Genomic DNA, 15515 nt, shown 5'->3' on the forward strand with positions numbered 1-15515 from the left:
CAGTGGCTGGATTAACAAGAAGTTAAGCTTTATTTTGATGTATAACACATATATTTTCAAGAATGTTAAATATTTGGTATTTTTGAATTTCGCACTCTGCAATTTCACCGGATGTTGGCCAGGTGGGACGCTACTATCCCACCTTCCCATAAGATTAAGAGTTTTGACTGTGCTGTGGTGTTTGAGTCCTGCCTGTTCCTGGCCTTTGGCCGTTGTATGTAACTATCTACATGATGGGACCCCAGGTCATTGTAAAGATCTCATATCTTCTGTGCTAGCATGAGGAGATGGGTCCATCTGCCTTGTGTTCAGTCCAATCTTCTCAGTCAGATCCTTAGCTACCATATCCTTAATCAAAATCCTCCTTTTTTGACCAAGTTCATATACATCCCAGTTGTCAGGCAGTAGCCCTTTAAGGAAAAGGCAGGCTGCGAAACGTGACACAATCAGGATGGTGGCCAGAGAGACCAACATGATGCCGGTGCGGAACGGGAAGACATGCAGCAGACGCCCGTCCTCGTGTAGGCTGTCCCAGGGAAGGGGCATGAGTCCAGGCACACCAAGCAGGGGCTCTCCTACTAGGAACCGCAGCAGTAGCCCTACCACAAGGCCTGCCAAGGCACCATACCCATTGACCTTCCCAGGCAGAAAGAGGACGCAGATCAACTGTGCACACACCACCGTGTACATCACATCTCCACTGAGAATCCAGAAGACATACACAGAGGAGGTCGTCATTGCCAAGCCCGCCCCCATCAAACCAAACAGTAGGATGGACACCTTTACAACCAGTAGAATCTGTTTCTCAGAGGCCTAAAATGAAGAACAAAAATCAATCGCAGTGCCCTATTCAGTAAATTTGTGGGAAACATTTACAAATAAATAGTTACATAGAATAAACGAAGATGTTTGTAAGTAGATTCTCAAACTTTCTCTCACCCTTTTGCTGAAAATGTTTTTGTAGATGTTTCGGGCAAAAAGGGACGCAGAAGACAGCAGGGCAGAGTCAATCGATGACATCACGGCAGCAGCAATGGCGCCGATTCCAGCAAGAGAGACGAAATGTGGACACAGGTGGTGCAGGGAGATGGGCAGAATCATACCCGCCTTGCCCTGCTCGTAGGGAGTAGGTAGACCAAAACTGGTCTGGTTCCAATCTAAGTGAGGGAGAGAGTAAAAAGCAAGCATATGAGATTTACAGAACTCCCAGTGATTGACATTATTGGGACAGAGTCGGCTCCTCCCATGAAGCCTACTCCTCCATTTTGATGAACACACTGCTGTACCTGTGGATGCTGCCACAGCACCAATGAGAAGAGGTGGTATGGCGAGGATGAAGCAGAAGACAGAGGCAGCATAGCAGGTGAACTGAGCCTGAGCCACAGTGGCTGTGGCCAGGACTCTCTGGTAGAAGGACTGGTAACAGATTCCACCTAGAGTCTGAGAGAGCGAGACATTGAAATGGACCGTAAAAATGTTGAAATCAAAAAAGTGACAGGACCTAAATGAGAAAACAACCAGCACAGAAAATAGAAAGGTAACACAATACAATGAAAATTATAGGGTCTTTGTTTGGGATTGAGACATTTAGATATAGATCTATACAACAGATGGTCTGTGATGTGGAATCAACTAGATATTAGACCATGTTTGAGGTCTGAACACCTCTGACAAACTGTGAAATTTGAGTGAAATGTGACTTTAAGTTGACATTACCACCAGTAGCAGGTCATCCAGCCAGCGCCCTGCATCTGCCAACTTCAGCCTGCCGGTCCATGGCTCCTGATACAGTTTTGTCACCGCTGTGACTGTAATGTCTGTTGAGGCGGGGCTCATCAGTATGAAGGGCACACAGAACCACTGGAAGGAAAAAAACAAAACCACAAAATCACTGAAAGGAAAAAAAAAATAAACCACAAAACCATTGAAAGGGAAGAGAAAAAAAAAGTTGAAGCAATTCCCATACAGAAACTCTGACACGTAAATAAAGTGAATCTTAGCGTGTATATATACAGTAGACCACACGTGCCTCACTCACTATAACACGTTGACCCTAGAACCAATAAGGGTTCTTCGGGCTGTCCCCATAGGAGAAACCTTTGAAGAACACTTTTTGGTTCCAGGTAGAACCCTTTTGGGTTAAATGAAGGGTTCTCCTATGGGGACAGACAAAGAACCCTTTTGAAACCATTTTTTCTAAGAGTGCAGGACAAAGTTTTATCACCAGGCTGAGGAACATGAAGATGAGCTGGATGACATCAGTGTAGGCCACCGAGTACAGCCCTCCCAGCAATGTGTAGAGAATTGCCACGGCAGCAGACAGGGCCACAGCCAAGGGTGATGGGATATCCATGATCACACTCACCGTTCCCCCTAGAGCAAAGCATTGTACAGATTGTTCACACATTCTAGCTAGCGTAGTAGCTTGCAAGCTTCTGTGTGTAGCCTATAGCCAACAACATCCCTGAGATCTAGTGTCATGATGTCGCTAGAAGGCCTCAACCATTCACCCAATGTATAACTTACAGACATGCCATGCAGGTTCAGGCACTCATTCATGCATCAGGAAGTTGGCCAACATCACCAACTAATAATGTAAGAGTTTAGACTCATTCTCATGCTTCCAGATAATGTGGTGGTGGAAAACAAATGCTTATTCTTCAATAAATTACATCAAAGAATCATTCAGAGAAATCTAAGCTAGAGACAGTTTTTCCACGTGACATAACCAGGTAAACGTGGCTCTAGTCATGGCACGTGCTAAAAGGTGCTGTGAAGGCTATTTTGCTGACAGAACAACTGACTTACCCAATGCAGCGAGCACACAGGCTATCCAGAAGATGTCAGCAAGGAGTGATGGGACAAAGAGAATAGCAGTTAACGTGTTTCCATACTTCTCCTGGAACGGATCCATTATTGTGACGTAATTCTTCTCTCGGACCGGTTTCACAAAGAACAACGCACCTGCAGTCACAAATCCATTTACTGTGAATTACTTACCTTACACCGCATGGTTGCCATGTGTTTGATGCCATTCCATTCGCTCCATTCCAGTCATTATTATGAGCCGTCCTCCACTCAGCAGCCTCCACAGCCCAATTATTATGATAACATAACCATACATACCTACAACCAGGCTAAGGGTGAAGCCTATTGGTCCGATGGCCCAAGCCAGGCCCCTTTTAGGGTCGTAGACCACCTCAGCATTGCCTAAGATGAAACCTCCTCCCACCCATGTAGCTGTAGAGAGTGGGTGGTAACACAGAACAACCACTAAGCATTGAAAAACACTAAAGTACTTTGAAAGAGACTCAATGACTTTCAAATCTGGGTGATCTTATGTTACACGTTAGTTAGGTTGACTGCACACCTGTGGTAGTGAAGATGCTGACCCAGATGTTGAGGTTCCGCCCTCCAACCATGGCAACCTCACTAAGGTTTCCAGTGCACTTCCTCTCCTCGTGTTTGGACTTCCTGGACGCCCAGACGCCTGTCGCGAGGACGATAAGGTAGAACACCCCGATCGACAGCAGGCCGGGCCAGTTAAGCGCCATCTTCAGGGAGGAGAGGGAATTTCTATAAGATACATGAATATTGACGACAGACCATCGAGACTTAGGCCAATGTCACACAGAGATGGACGAAAACGTAAACGCAAAAAAGGAAACGTCCTCTCACTGTCAACTGTATTTATTTTTTAGCAAACTTAACATGCGTAAGTATTTGTGTGAACATAACAAGATTCAACAACTGAGACATAAACTGAACAAGTTCCACAGACATGTGACTAACAGAAATTTAATAATGTGTTCCTGAACAAAGGGGGGGTCAAAATCAGAAGTAACAGTCGGTATCTGGTGTGGCCACCAGCTGCAATAAGTACTGCGGTGCATCTCCTCCTCATGGATTGCACCAGATTTGCCAGTTCTTGCTGTGAGATGTTACCCCACTCTTCCACCAAGGCACCTGCAAGTTCCTGGACATTTCTGGGAGGAATGGCCCTAGCCCTCACCCTCCAATCCAACAGGTCCCAGACATGCTCAATGGGATTGAGATCCGGGCTCTTCGCTGGCCATGGCAGAACACTGACATTCTTGTCTTGCAGGAAATCACGCACAGAACGAGCAGTATGGCTGGTGGCATTGTCATGCTGGAGGGTCATGTCAGGATGAACCTGCAGGAAGGGTACCACATGAGGAAGGAGGATGTCTTCCCTGTAATGCACAGCGCTGAGATTGCCTGCAATGACAACAAGCTCAGTCCAGACCATGACGGACCCTCCACCTCCAAATCGATCTCTTTCCCGAGAACAGGCCTTGGTGTAACGCTCATTCCTTCGACGATAAACGTGAATCCGACCATCACCCCTGGTGAGACAAAACCGCGACTCGTCAGTGAAGAGCACTTTTTGCCAGTCCTGTCTGGTCCAGCGACGGTGGGTTTGTGCCAATAGGCGACGTTGTTGCCGGTGATGTCTGGTGAAGACCTGCCTTACAACAGGGCTACAAGCCCTCAGTCCAGCCTCTCTCAGTCTATTGCGGACAGTCTGAGCACTGATGGAGGGATTGTGCGTTCCTGGTGTAAGTCAGGGAGTTGTTGTTGCCATCCTGTACCTGTCCCGCAGGTGTGATGTTCGGATGTAACGATCCTGTGCAGGTGTTGTTACACGTGGTCTGCCACTGCGAGGACGATCAGCTGTCCGTCCTGTCTCCCTGTAGCGCTGTCTTAGACGTCTCACAGTACGGAAATTGCCATTTATTGCTCTGGCCACATCTGCAATCCTCATGCCTCCTTGCAGCATGCCCAAGGCACATTCACGGGCAGGGACCCTGGGCATCTTTCTTTTTGTGTTTTCAGAGTCAGTAGAAAGGCCTCTTTAGTGTCCTAATTTTTCATAACTGTGACCTTAATTGCCTATCGTCTGTAAGCTGTTAGTGTCTTAATGACCGTTCCACAGGTGCATGTTCCTTAATTGTTAATGGTTCATTAAACAAGCATGGGAAACAGTGTTTAAACTCTTTACAATGAAGATAATGAAGTTATTTGGATTTTTACTAATTATCTTTGAAAGACAGGATCCTGAAAAAGGGACGTTTCGTTTTTTGCTGAGTTTATATACACTGCTCAAAAAAATAAAGGGAACACTTAAACAACACAATGTAACTCCAAGTCAATCACACTTCTGTGAAATCAAACTGTCCACTTAGGAAGCAACACTGATTGACAATACATTTTACATGCTGTTGTGCAAATGGAATAGACAAAAGGTGGAAATTATAGGCAATTAGCCAGACACCCCCAATAAAGGAGTGATTCTGCAGGTGGTGACCACAGACCACTTCTCAGTTCCTATGCTTCCTGGCTGATGTTTTGGTCACTTTTGAATGCTGGCGGTGCTCTCACTCTAGTGGTAGCACGAGACGGAGTCTACAACCCACACAAGTGGCTCAGGTAGTGCAGCTCAACCAGGATGGCACATCAATGCGAGCTGTGGCAAGAAGGTTTGCTGTGTCTGTCAGCGTAGTGTCCAGAGCATGGAGGCACTACCAGGAGACAGGCCAGTACATCAGGAGACGTGGAGGAGGCCGTAGGAGGGCAACAACCCAGCAGCAGGACCGCTACTTCCGCCTTTGAGCAGGAGGAGCACTGCCAGAGCCCTGCAAAATGACCTCCAGCAGGCCACAAATGTGCATGTGTCAGCATATGGCTCTGAGGATCTCATCTCGGTACCTGATGGCAGTCAGGCTATCTCTGGCGAGCACATGGAGGGCTGTGCGGCCCCACAAAGAAATGCCACCCCACACCATGACTGACCCACCGCCAAACCGGTCATGCTGGAGGATGTTGCAGGCAGCAGAACGTTCTCCACGGCGTCTCCAGACTCTGTCACGTCTGTCACATGTGCTCATGTGCTCAGTGTGAACCTGCTTTCATCTGTGAAGAGCACAGGGCGCCAGTGGCGAATTTGCCAATCTTGGTGTTCTCTGGCAAATGCCAAACGTCCTGCACGGTGTTGTGCTGTAAGCACAACCCCCACCTGTGGACGTCGGGCCCTCATACCACCCTCATGGAGTCTGTTTCTGACCGTTTGAGCAGACACATGCACATTTGTGGCCTGCTGGAGGTCATTTTACAGGGCTCTGGCAGTGCTCCTCCTGCTCAAAGGCGGAGGTAGCGGTCCTGCTGCTGGGTTGTTGCCCTCCTACGGCCTCCTCCACGTCTCCTGATGTACTGGCCTGTCTACTGGTAGCGCCTCCATGCTCTGGACACTACGCTGACAGACACAGCAAACCTTCTTGCCACAGCTCGCATTGATGTGCCATCCTGGATGAGCTGCACTACCTGAGCCACTTGTGTGGGTTGTAGACTCCGTCTCATGCTACCACTAGAGTGAGAGCACCGCCAGCATTCAAAAGTGACCAAAACATCAGCCAGGAAGCATAGGAACTGAGAAGTGGTCTGTGGTCACCACCTGCAGAATCACTCCTTTATTGGGGGTGTCTTGCTAATTGCCTATAATTTCCACCTTTTGTCTATTCCATTTGCACAACAGCATGTGAAATTTACTGTCAATCAGTGTTGCTTCCTAAGTGGACAGTTTGATTTCACAGAAGTGTGATTGACTTGGAGTTACATTGTGTTGTTTAAGTGTTCCCTTTATTTTTTTGAGCAGTGTAGTTTTGTCCATTTTGTCCATCAAAAGTTCAACTAATTCTTACTTTTTATGTACATCTAATTATAATTTGCATAATGTTTAGCAAAACTTTGGTTGCCTCTTGATGCAAACTGTTAAATCGCTCAGAGGCTGTCTACTATAAATGGCCAATATCCACCAGCAAGCAATGCTTCACCTAGCCACGCGAGCTTCGCCCTGAGAAGCTTGCCATGTGGGTGCTAGCAAGCCAACAACATGATAGGTACTGCCAATCCAGTAGGGGCTGGAAGCTATTTTAAGCTTTAATTGGTTGTGCAATATTGGCAATAATTTACATATATCAAGCTTTCCCCAACTTAAGTCCTGCCCTGTTCAGGGTCTGTTCAGCGAGCTTCTCTTGCCTTGCTAACTTACTTCCTTACACTGAAAATGAATGGGCTCCGTAACTTTGTCGGAGGCATCTCTTGCTAGTGGACATGCCCGGTAAGTGACGGATCACTTCAGTTTGCTATTTCCAAAGAAATGTAGCTTGTGGTATCAAACAACATTCACACAGGTCGGGAATTTATCAATAGCCAATCTAGCCCGGTGTTCAAGCTAGCGAGACCTTCCCTCCCCCGATTGGTTAATTGCACAGTGGTTTTCTTCTGTGATTTTCATAAAGTTCAGCCTAACTTTTTGCCTCTTTCTGTTCACCAGAATTGGTTTGCATCACTCATTTAACCCTGGTGCTTTGCTGAAAACAATGTACGGCCATTGTGGTATGAGTCAGATTGACCCGTATAGTTTAAACACACTCAAGACAGTCAAAGAATCACGTAAAAACAACCAAAACTTTATTTTGTCTTGTCAGACCTTTCAGAAAGAAGAAATGCAAGAACATTTGATTTAAAGAACTCTATATTTAAGTACTATTTGTTAAACATATTTTCTTTCTCACAAACAAGCATTTTCTGTTGGAGCTCATTTTGGGGTGTCTGTCAGAGATCGGTGTTAACTCGAAATGACACAACGACAAGGTTCCAGTTTAACAAAGTTTACTCTACTATATGAACACACTACAAGGTAGCCATTACACTCAAGGCTAGGTCCAACAACGACAAGACTTCCTGCGCATGCGCACTCTTGACTGAGTGATAGCCCCGTAATAACAGAAATATAGGGATACTTAAAACATGAACTTAACAATCGGCTGCTCTCACGCTGAGAAGCTTGGGAATGCTCCTTTTCACCCAAACATAATTATAAAAGTGCAACCACAACCAGTCAAAACAAAATACATCACACATTTGTTTATTTTGGACCTGTGCAAATATCTATACACATGAAAGCCTCTGGGTCAAAATAACAAACAACATCATGTTTGTACACAAAATCTAGACATTCTACAACACATCAGTGTGTCCACATTTTGAGTTAGGTTCATGACGCTAAACGAGGACAAGGTATTTAATTTCATGGAGAAAAAGAGAGGTTAACTAGTATTTTAGGGGTCAAGTTGATCCGCAACATAATAAGAGGGTTAACAGGTGTTTCCTTCCTTTGAAAAATAATGACTTCTGCAATTTGTCGCTTATAGTGGACAACCTCTGACAATGTCTCCTTGTGTCTTTTCCTCCCATTGCGGCCAGCAGCATACCACCCTGCATACCACTGCTGGCTTGCTTCTGAAGCTAAGCAGGTTTGGTCCTGGTCAGTCCCTGGATGGGAGAGCAGATGCTGCTGGAAGTGGTGTTGGGGGGCCAGTAGGAGGCACTCTTTCCTCTGGTCTAAAAAATATCCCAATGCCCCAGGGCAATGATTGGGGACACTTCCCTGTGTAGGGTGCAGTCTTTCGGATGGGATGTTAAATGGGTGTCCTGACTCTCTGAGGTCATTAAAGATCCCATGGCACTTATCGTAGGGGTGTTAACCCTGGTGTCCTGGCTAAATTCCCAATCTGGCCCTCAAACCATCACGGTCACCTAATAATCCCAAGTTTACAATTGGCTCATTCATCCCCCCTCCTCTCTGTAACTATTCCCCAGGTTGTTGCTGTAAATGAGAATGTGTTCTCAGTCAAATTACCTGGTAAAATAACAGGAAAAATTGGAAATAACTTATTCCTGGTTGTTTGATTTCTCAAAGTAATGCCCAGTATAAATGTACTGTTAGTGTGAACTCCAACCTAATTTGCATAACACCAGCATTTAGAACAACAGAAAGGAGTCCACTCCACAGGAGTCTTCACCACATGGAATATATGGGAGAAATGAACGTGAAACCCAAATAAGGGTAAAGTTAGGAGAGATTTGTGGTCAGAGATGTTGCCATAGATCTTCACCTTAGCCCAAGAAGTCACCAAGGCAACCAGTAAAGAGAGAGCAGATATGCATTCAGTCAGTCAGTCGGTTTCATTAACATGCTGAACTCACTCACACACACGCATCCCATACCCAAAAAAATCTCTTTACAAAGGCATTACACTGGAACCACATACTAAAGGTGGATGGTCTTGCACATAAGAAAATGGTAATGTATTTACTGTATAATTACAAAATAGTTATGCTGCATGTCAAATAAAATCCAAGTTTATTTGTCACGTGCGCCGAATACAACAGGTGTAGTAGACCTTACAGTGAAATGCTTACTTACAGGCTTTAACCAATAGTGCAAAAAAGGTATTAGGTGAGCAATAGGTAAGTAAAGAAATAAAACAACAGTAAAAAGACAGGCTATATACAGTAACGAGGCTATAAAAGTAGCGAGGCTACATACAGACACCGGTTAGTCAGGCTGATTGAGTCAGAACTAGGAAACTCGGAAATGTCAAACTTGGAAACTTGTTGTAGAAAGATGATACCCAAGTTTCACACTTGGAAAGTATCAGAATCAACCAATAGGAAGCTCTACGCAAACAACTTACGTTAATTTTAACTCAGAGGTTCCCGAGTTTCTGACTTGTCATAAATGTAGCATTACACTATAATTACTACACACAAAAGTTGTTATATCATTCTGCATTCAAATTCATTGTGGTTTCATATATGGAAACTGAGACAATCATTTTGTTATGTAAATAAACAGATCTTGTACAATTCTGTAATGTCTTCGCAATATTTTCATAAAACAGACCAGACAGTACAGTACACCCTTCAAATGTTATTATATTTCTAAATGTCAGTCAATTATGCAAGTACAGTATAACATTTTAAAATACATTTAGTCCTATTTTAATGTTCCAATATTCAATAGATACTGTATCACATATTTAATTGGTTTTATATACTTTGTAGTATTTCTCTTCAAGTTCAGTAGATACTTATTTGATTGATGTTTCAGCATTGAGACATACCAAAGTGTACTCCCAAGTACGATTAACATGACAAAACAAATATAAGATGCTAAGAACTGTTTAAACTTACCTCGATGTGCAATTTCCTTGATCCTCTGAGGAAAAACCTAAATGTACTTTGAGAATATCTTCTAACTCCTCCCTCTAGTCTTAAGAGTTTATTAGTGTAGTCAATATAACAAGTTAATAATTGATCATTACAGTACACTCATGTGGACTAAAATGCAAAAACAGTTGTAGTAAAACTGTGTTGACCACACTGTGAAAAATATATTAGTGGAATTTATGATTTATTTTAGCATTGCACTACTACACTGAGCTGTATTCTGTCATCGTCAGTTACATCCCTTTATAAGGAATCATTATGGTCTGGGATTCCAGTGCGCCAATTTCCTCATGTTAATCATTAAACTGCCTGGCCTATATCCAGGTAGCTATCTGAACAGACACCCTGCTGAGACATGGTGGACCCCAATACAAGTTAGTTCAGGTGTGACCCCACAGCATAAACCGAAACCCAGCGGGACCAGGTGGTCACTTTGTCAAGGGTCAGATTGCAACTCAAGCCAAGCATTCTTTCACTGCAGGGAAACTGGGTCAATTAAAATCTAAGCTAAGTAACACTCTGTTACTCAACTCCATAAGTAAAGAAAAAGGCAAAAGGGAAATGTTGAGAGACTTTGAGCAACAACTGACCAGTGGGGGATGTTGACAAACCCAGGGGGTGACATCAACGAGAGACTTTCGAAAAAATAAACTATCACTGGGTTTCTCAATGCCGCTAGGCTTTAGTTGCCCTGTCTCTTATTCAGCTCTCCACTGTCCTGTCCTCCACATCCTGTTGCGTGACCACATTCTTTCACAGTGGAGAGCTGAATAAGGGACAGCGCAACTAAAGCCTAGCGGCGTTGAGAAACCCAGTGATAGTTTATTTTTTTCGAAAGTCTCTCGTTGATGTCACCCCCTGGGTTTGTCAACATCCCCCACTGTATCCATCACAACTGTAATAGGGGGATGAAATACGACATGGCTGAAGAACAGGGGTGGATGGGGCTGCTTTTTGATGTGGCTGTATCTTGTGCATGTTGCTACAGGGTTTTGTCTACATAAATGAGCTGACAGGTGCATTTCATATATGTAGACTACATAACTTGAGTTACAGTTATAATGTAATGCAATTTTTATATTATTTTCTATATGATAGTAAAGTGGAACCCTGAACATATAAAACTATAGAAAGCAATGTGTTCAGCCAGCCTTGAATGTGTCATAAAAGCCTTTGGAGGGTCCCTGCCTGGTAGCATTTCTGGTTTCCTAGTAACCAGGCAGCCTAGTAATTGGACACATAATGACATGGTATGACACCAACGCGGAGGACGGCTTGAAGGATCATGTTCAACTGGTGCTTCCTGCTAGGAACATTCCACTGCTCTCCTGGACCTTGATTACTGTTTTCTTCTGAACCAGATGTATTCATAAGCATGAGGATCCTCGCACAACTTCAATTGGAATAAGTGTTTATTTGTCGGTTTGGATGACTGGGGGAAATGGGAGAGGGGTGACCAAGAGACATGATACGGTGTATTCACCCTCCAAAACAGATACCTGGTGCAACGGGTGTCGTTCCTTATTGGATACGAAGGTACAGAGGAAGTAGAGTCCATGCTTTTTGAACCTTTCTCCCCTCTCCTCTGTCTCTTGATGCTGCTGGGATGTGTGTCGAAGTCCCATGGCTTGGTGAAACCGCACTCTTGTCCTCCAGTGGGACGGCAGCAGGGCCTCCCAAACCGCACAGTCCAAGCTGGGACAGCTTTCTACTTTCCACTCCCCCTGCCAGCCATACAGAGAACTTTACAGCACTATCAGGTGAGCTGACTGTACTGAAAGTTGCCATGTAAATCCAAGGCCATTAATAATGTCAACTAGAGGCTGATATTTCAATAGCTTGGTAGCAAATGCTTATTTCAAACACATAAGTGGGGAACACTGTTTACTCATTTGGCTGGGGAGTTATGGACTACACAACTACAATGGAATATGGCCATATAGGCCTGGCAGAATAATTAAGTAACTCATGGAGGAAAAGGGTTACTGAATGAAAGTTCATCCACTCCTTCAGGTCTCTTTGGCCAATGATGATGCAATGCCAAGGTGGTTGGAGTTCACTGAGAAGACTGGCAAGCTATTTGGCTTGGCAGTACCCCCTTAAAGTGTCCGTCGCAGGCTACTGTGTATCCATTACCTACTTTCATCCACATGTCCTTAATGGAACAGCGGGAGAGGGGAGCATATTCTCTACACACATAAAGAGGACATTGATCATTTTATATTCATCATGTGCATTGCATGTATCGATTGATTAAATTGAACTGTTTTCGGTAAAAAGCTGAGAGATGGGCCTGGAGAAATGTAACCACTCTCAAATTCATAGAGCTATAGATGCAAGGAGTGACCATCCATTATATCAAAATGAGAGTTTAAACCATATTTTAAGGCTATACAGACTTTGTTTACATTTATATTGTTTACAAACATTTGAGTAAAACATGTTTGTATTTTGGGTTCTGATGGGGTACGACAGTTGAACTAAGCTCATAAGGTATTTATAAGTTATATTCTTCAAGATTCAATAGGTATATATAATTAATTTATACATTTTTTTTTTTTTTTTATGGATGTTGCATTTAAGGATTCCAGCTTTAAATAAATTTGATCTGTTCAATTTAGGTATTTAAATTTACTTCATAAACTGACTGAATTGAATAATTATTTTGACACTAATCCTGGTTGGTGGTGTGTTTGACAGGGCCAGTCTCATCTGCCCTGTGGGGGAGACTGTCATCTGGGCTGATCTAATGCTTCAGGTGGACCCTGGCAGCTTGGACGCAGACCAACGTGTACAGCTGACCAGCAGAATGGCTGACTATCTGCGAATGGCTCCTGGCTCCGTACACCTCCTCTCGCTCAGGGGCCCCACTGCACTGCAAAGAGAGAAAACCAGGGTGTGTAAGCAGGATCTCCTGACTGCCCGCGCTACTCGGGGAAAGGGACCGTGGGAAGAGGGCAGGCTGCCGAGCTCTTGTGACCGGTCGGTTGTGGGGGAGCAGTTATCAGACTTAGTCCTGATTTTGGAGCATAGCACTGCCTCAGGTCTGCTGACCATCATGTTGGGAGTCCCCATACTAGGGTGGAGGGTTCTCTGCAAGGGGTTGCTTTCTAGGATCAGGAGGGGCCTGCAACCTCTGCGTCATACAGCCACTCCAAATGCAGTTCTCCCACCACCAACGCAGGTGTCAGAGTCAGTCAGACTGGAGCTTTCACACATACCTGCTCTGGAGCCTTCTACTAGTTTGATGATGTCATGCCCCACAGCCATCCTGGAGACACACACTGGGACCCCAAACCTAGAACTAACACAGGCCTCAAGTTACCCTCTAACATCCTGTTGCTTGTGAGGGTGTTTTGCAATCACCACCATCTGGCACGAGAGACGATTTGTTGTCCATGCCTCTCAAACCATCCCTACTCACCCCAGAATGTTTCACACAATCACTGAAGAGGCCTACATTTCACACAGCCACCAAAACGGAGACGGTATCAACTGTTAGTATGTCCAGAGAATCAAACCATTCTCAGCACCAGGCTGGAGAGTATGACGCAACTTCAAGCTTCTCATCAGGTCCAGTTGAGACGCAAGGTTTCTTTGGGCCTTGCTCCAACTGGAGTACTTAGAGCATCTTCCCAGCCCATGTCTCCTTCAGCTGCCTCCTCAGGTTAGTTTACTACTAACTTTCACATCACATTTCTCATGCATAACTTCCTCTCTGTATGAACTTTGGCATGATGTAATGGTCTTTCTAAATATGTACTGATGTTATTCCAGGGCCCTCCAATCTCCCTCCCAAAGTGTTGCAGTCCATCCCACTTCTGGAAGCCACAGTCGGCTTCCCTTTCCACTACACAATACCATCAAGGACCTTTCTGGATCCAGAGGATGGAGAAGCAGAGTCCCTCTCCCTGGAGCTGATGTTCAAAGATGGCCCTCCTGTGACTCTGGGGTCCTGGGTGGTCTGGGATGGACTTGAGCTGCACGGTGTCCCTCTGGAAGTGGACCTGCAGTTTGCCCCTCTGCAGCTGCTGCTGGCTGCTCGGGACAATCAGGGCCTGGCTGCCTGGCTCCCCCTCACCTTGGACCTCCACCGCAGCCATGCGGAGCCCTGCCACAGCTTTAGCCTCACGGCTCACCGGAGTCTTCACTCCATCCTCAGCCAGCGCCACAGGGTGGAGCTTCTCCTAGACAAGCTGTCCCGCTTCTTCAATGACTCTGGCAGCCACCACCTTGCCGTGCTGTCCCTGGCACCTGGATCCACTATTGTGTCTTGATACAACTTCACCCTATGCCAGGTGGGGGGGTGATGGTGTCGAGGGACAGTGCCCTGTGGGTCGGGTCTGGCGTATGTGGGAGGAAATTAGTTCAGAGGCCAGACAGAGTAGCCCTGCGTTCAGCCAGACGATTTTCCCAGAGTTCCCCATCAGCAAGGTAGGCCCTGTGAGCTTCAGACGTGACTGTTTCTCCAGCCCCAACTACTGCCACAACTATAGCCTCTAGTCCCACTCTTTCCCCCAGTACTCCATATCCCACTTCTGTCAACACCGTCTCAGCCTCGGATCCCACTGGTGCATCAGTGCGACAGACAGACCCCTATCATTGGATGGCCAGTGTGTTGACAGCTTTACTAGTGGTCTGCTGCCTCTTTCTGGCAGTCACCCTTACATTTACAGTTTTCTATAGAAGCCGTGTGAGGGTAAGGACTCTTGCGATTTGGCCCTCAGAGGGGGTTGTCCCAGGTCACATCATGGATCTGAGGACAATAAGGCCAAGGATGCCCCTGCTGTTCTGACCAAAAGTACCCCCACTTCCCCCGAGGTTGTGGCGTAACGCTTCACCAGCCAGTGGAGAGCATCTCACTCCCACATATCTCCAGGGCAGACAGCCTTATCAAAGAGCAGTGTCTTTTCACCCACCTCCACAATACCAGTTCCCACCACAATACCCACATAAAAGACCATGGGAACACAAATCCCAAGAAGAAAAGCATACAAACAAATGAATCCATTCTTGGAAGTGAGGTTGTGACATGTTCATACACACACTAGTCATGCTACTACGAGGGTTGTTGAGACAAATGTGTTGCACAACCGTTTTGGAAGACAAAGTATTAATGGATCTTAGGAGGGCAATTATAAATGTACCTTTTATACTGGAACGTTGTATTGCTGTGATAATCTACACACATTTGCACTTCTATGTACCAAAACGTACAACATAAAGCATGAAAATTGTCGTTTTTCATTTCATTGAGGAATCCTAAAGTAGAATTAAGATACAATATACATCATAGCTGGATTTTACTATATTTCAGACAAAAACCTTCCAAACTGACAAAACTGCATTTTGTTATATATGAGACTTGATGCCAACCATTCGCGGTCACCGTACCATTAACCTAACCATGAGAAAAATAG

The 15515-nt window shown here is 45.2% G+C and overlaps 2 protein-coding genes across 4 annotated transcripts; one reads left to right on the forward strand and one right to left on the reverse strand.

The window, feature by feature from the left end:
• Positions 1-7: 7 nt before the first annotated feature.
• LOC139533866 (high-affinity choline transporter 1-like) lies at positions 8-10685 on the reverse strand. 3 transcript variants are annotated; one of them, XM_071332314.1, is made up of 9 exons: positions 10060-10678; positions 3371-3554; positions 3127-3240; positions 2809-2844; positions 2225-2373; positions 1717-1860; positions 1287-1440; positions 940-1157; positions 8-813 (listed from the first exon to the last, which is right to left on the reverse strand). In XM_071332314.1, exons 2-9 carry the CDS (start codon positions 3552-3554, stop codon positions 247-249), a joined length of 1566 nt encoding a protein of 521 aa, XP_071188415.1. In that variant the 5' UTR covers positions 10060-10678; the 3' UTR covers positions 8-246. The 3 variants fall into 3 exon arrangements, with proteins under 3 accessions (XP_071188415.1, XP_071188414.1, XP_071188416.1); XM_071332313.1 differs by having other exon boundaries at positions 2809-2964; positions 10060-10676; XM_071332315.1 differs by having other exon boundaries at positions 271-700; positions 2809-2964; positions 10060-10685.
• A 709-nt stretch (positions 10686-11394) lies between these two features.
• On the forward strand, positions 11395-15334 carry LOC139533873 (uncharacterized). Its single transcript, XM_071332325.1, has 3 exons — positions 11395-11855; positions 12796-13762; positions 13873-15334. The coding sequence occupies exons 2-3, from the start codon at positions 13642-13644 to the stop codon at positions 14370-14372; spliced, it is 621 nt and encodes a 206-aa protein (XP_071188426.1). The 5' UTR covers positions 11395-11855; positions 12796-13641; the 3' UTR covers positions 14373-15334.
• Positions 15335-15515: the final 181 nt, after the last annotated feature.

The sequence above is a fragment of the Salvelinus alpinus genome, chromosome 11 (genome assembly GCF_045679555.1).
Source record: "Salvelinus alpinus chromosome 11, SLU_Salpinus.1, whole genome shotgun sequence".
Classification (NCBI taxonomy): Eukaryota; Metazoa; Chordata; class Actinopteri; order Salmoniformes; family Salmonidae; genus Salvelinus; species Salvelinus alpinus.

Bases quoted from the DNA above. Each gene is read 5' to 3' on its own strand.
- LOC139533866 (XM_071332313.1), bottom strand. From the start codon at position 3,554: ATGGCGCTTAACTGGCCCGGCCTGCTGTCGATCGGGGTGTTCTACCTT. The intron at 2,965-3,126 runs GTATGTATGGTT...TTGTGACTGCAG, and splicing joins CACCCTTAGCCTGGTTGTAG to GTGCGTTGTTCTTTGTGAAA. The intron at 1,441-1,716 runs GTAATGTCAACT...TCGCTCTCTCAG, and splicing joins TGGATGACCTGCTACTGGTG to ACTCTAGGTGGAATCTGTTA.
- LOC139533873 (XM_071332325.1), top strand. From the start codon at position 13,642: ATGACGCAACTTCAAGCTTCTCATCAGGTCCAGTTGAGACGCAAGGTT. The intron at 13,763-13,872 runs GTTAGTTTACTA...ATGTTATTCCAG, and splicing joins TCCTTCAGCTGCCTCCTCAG to GGCCCTCCAATCTCCCTCCC.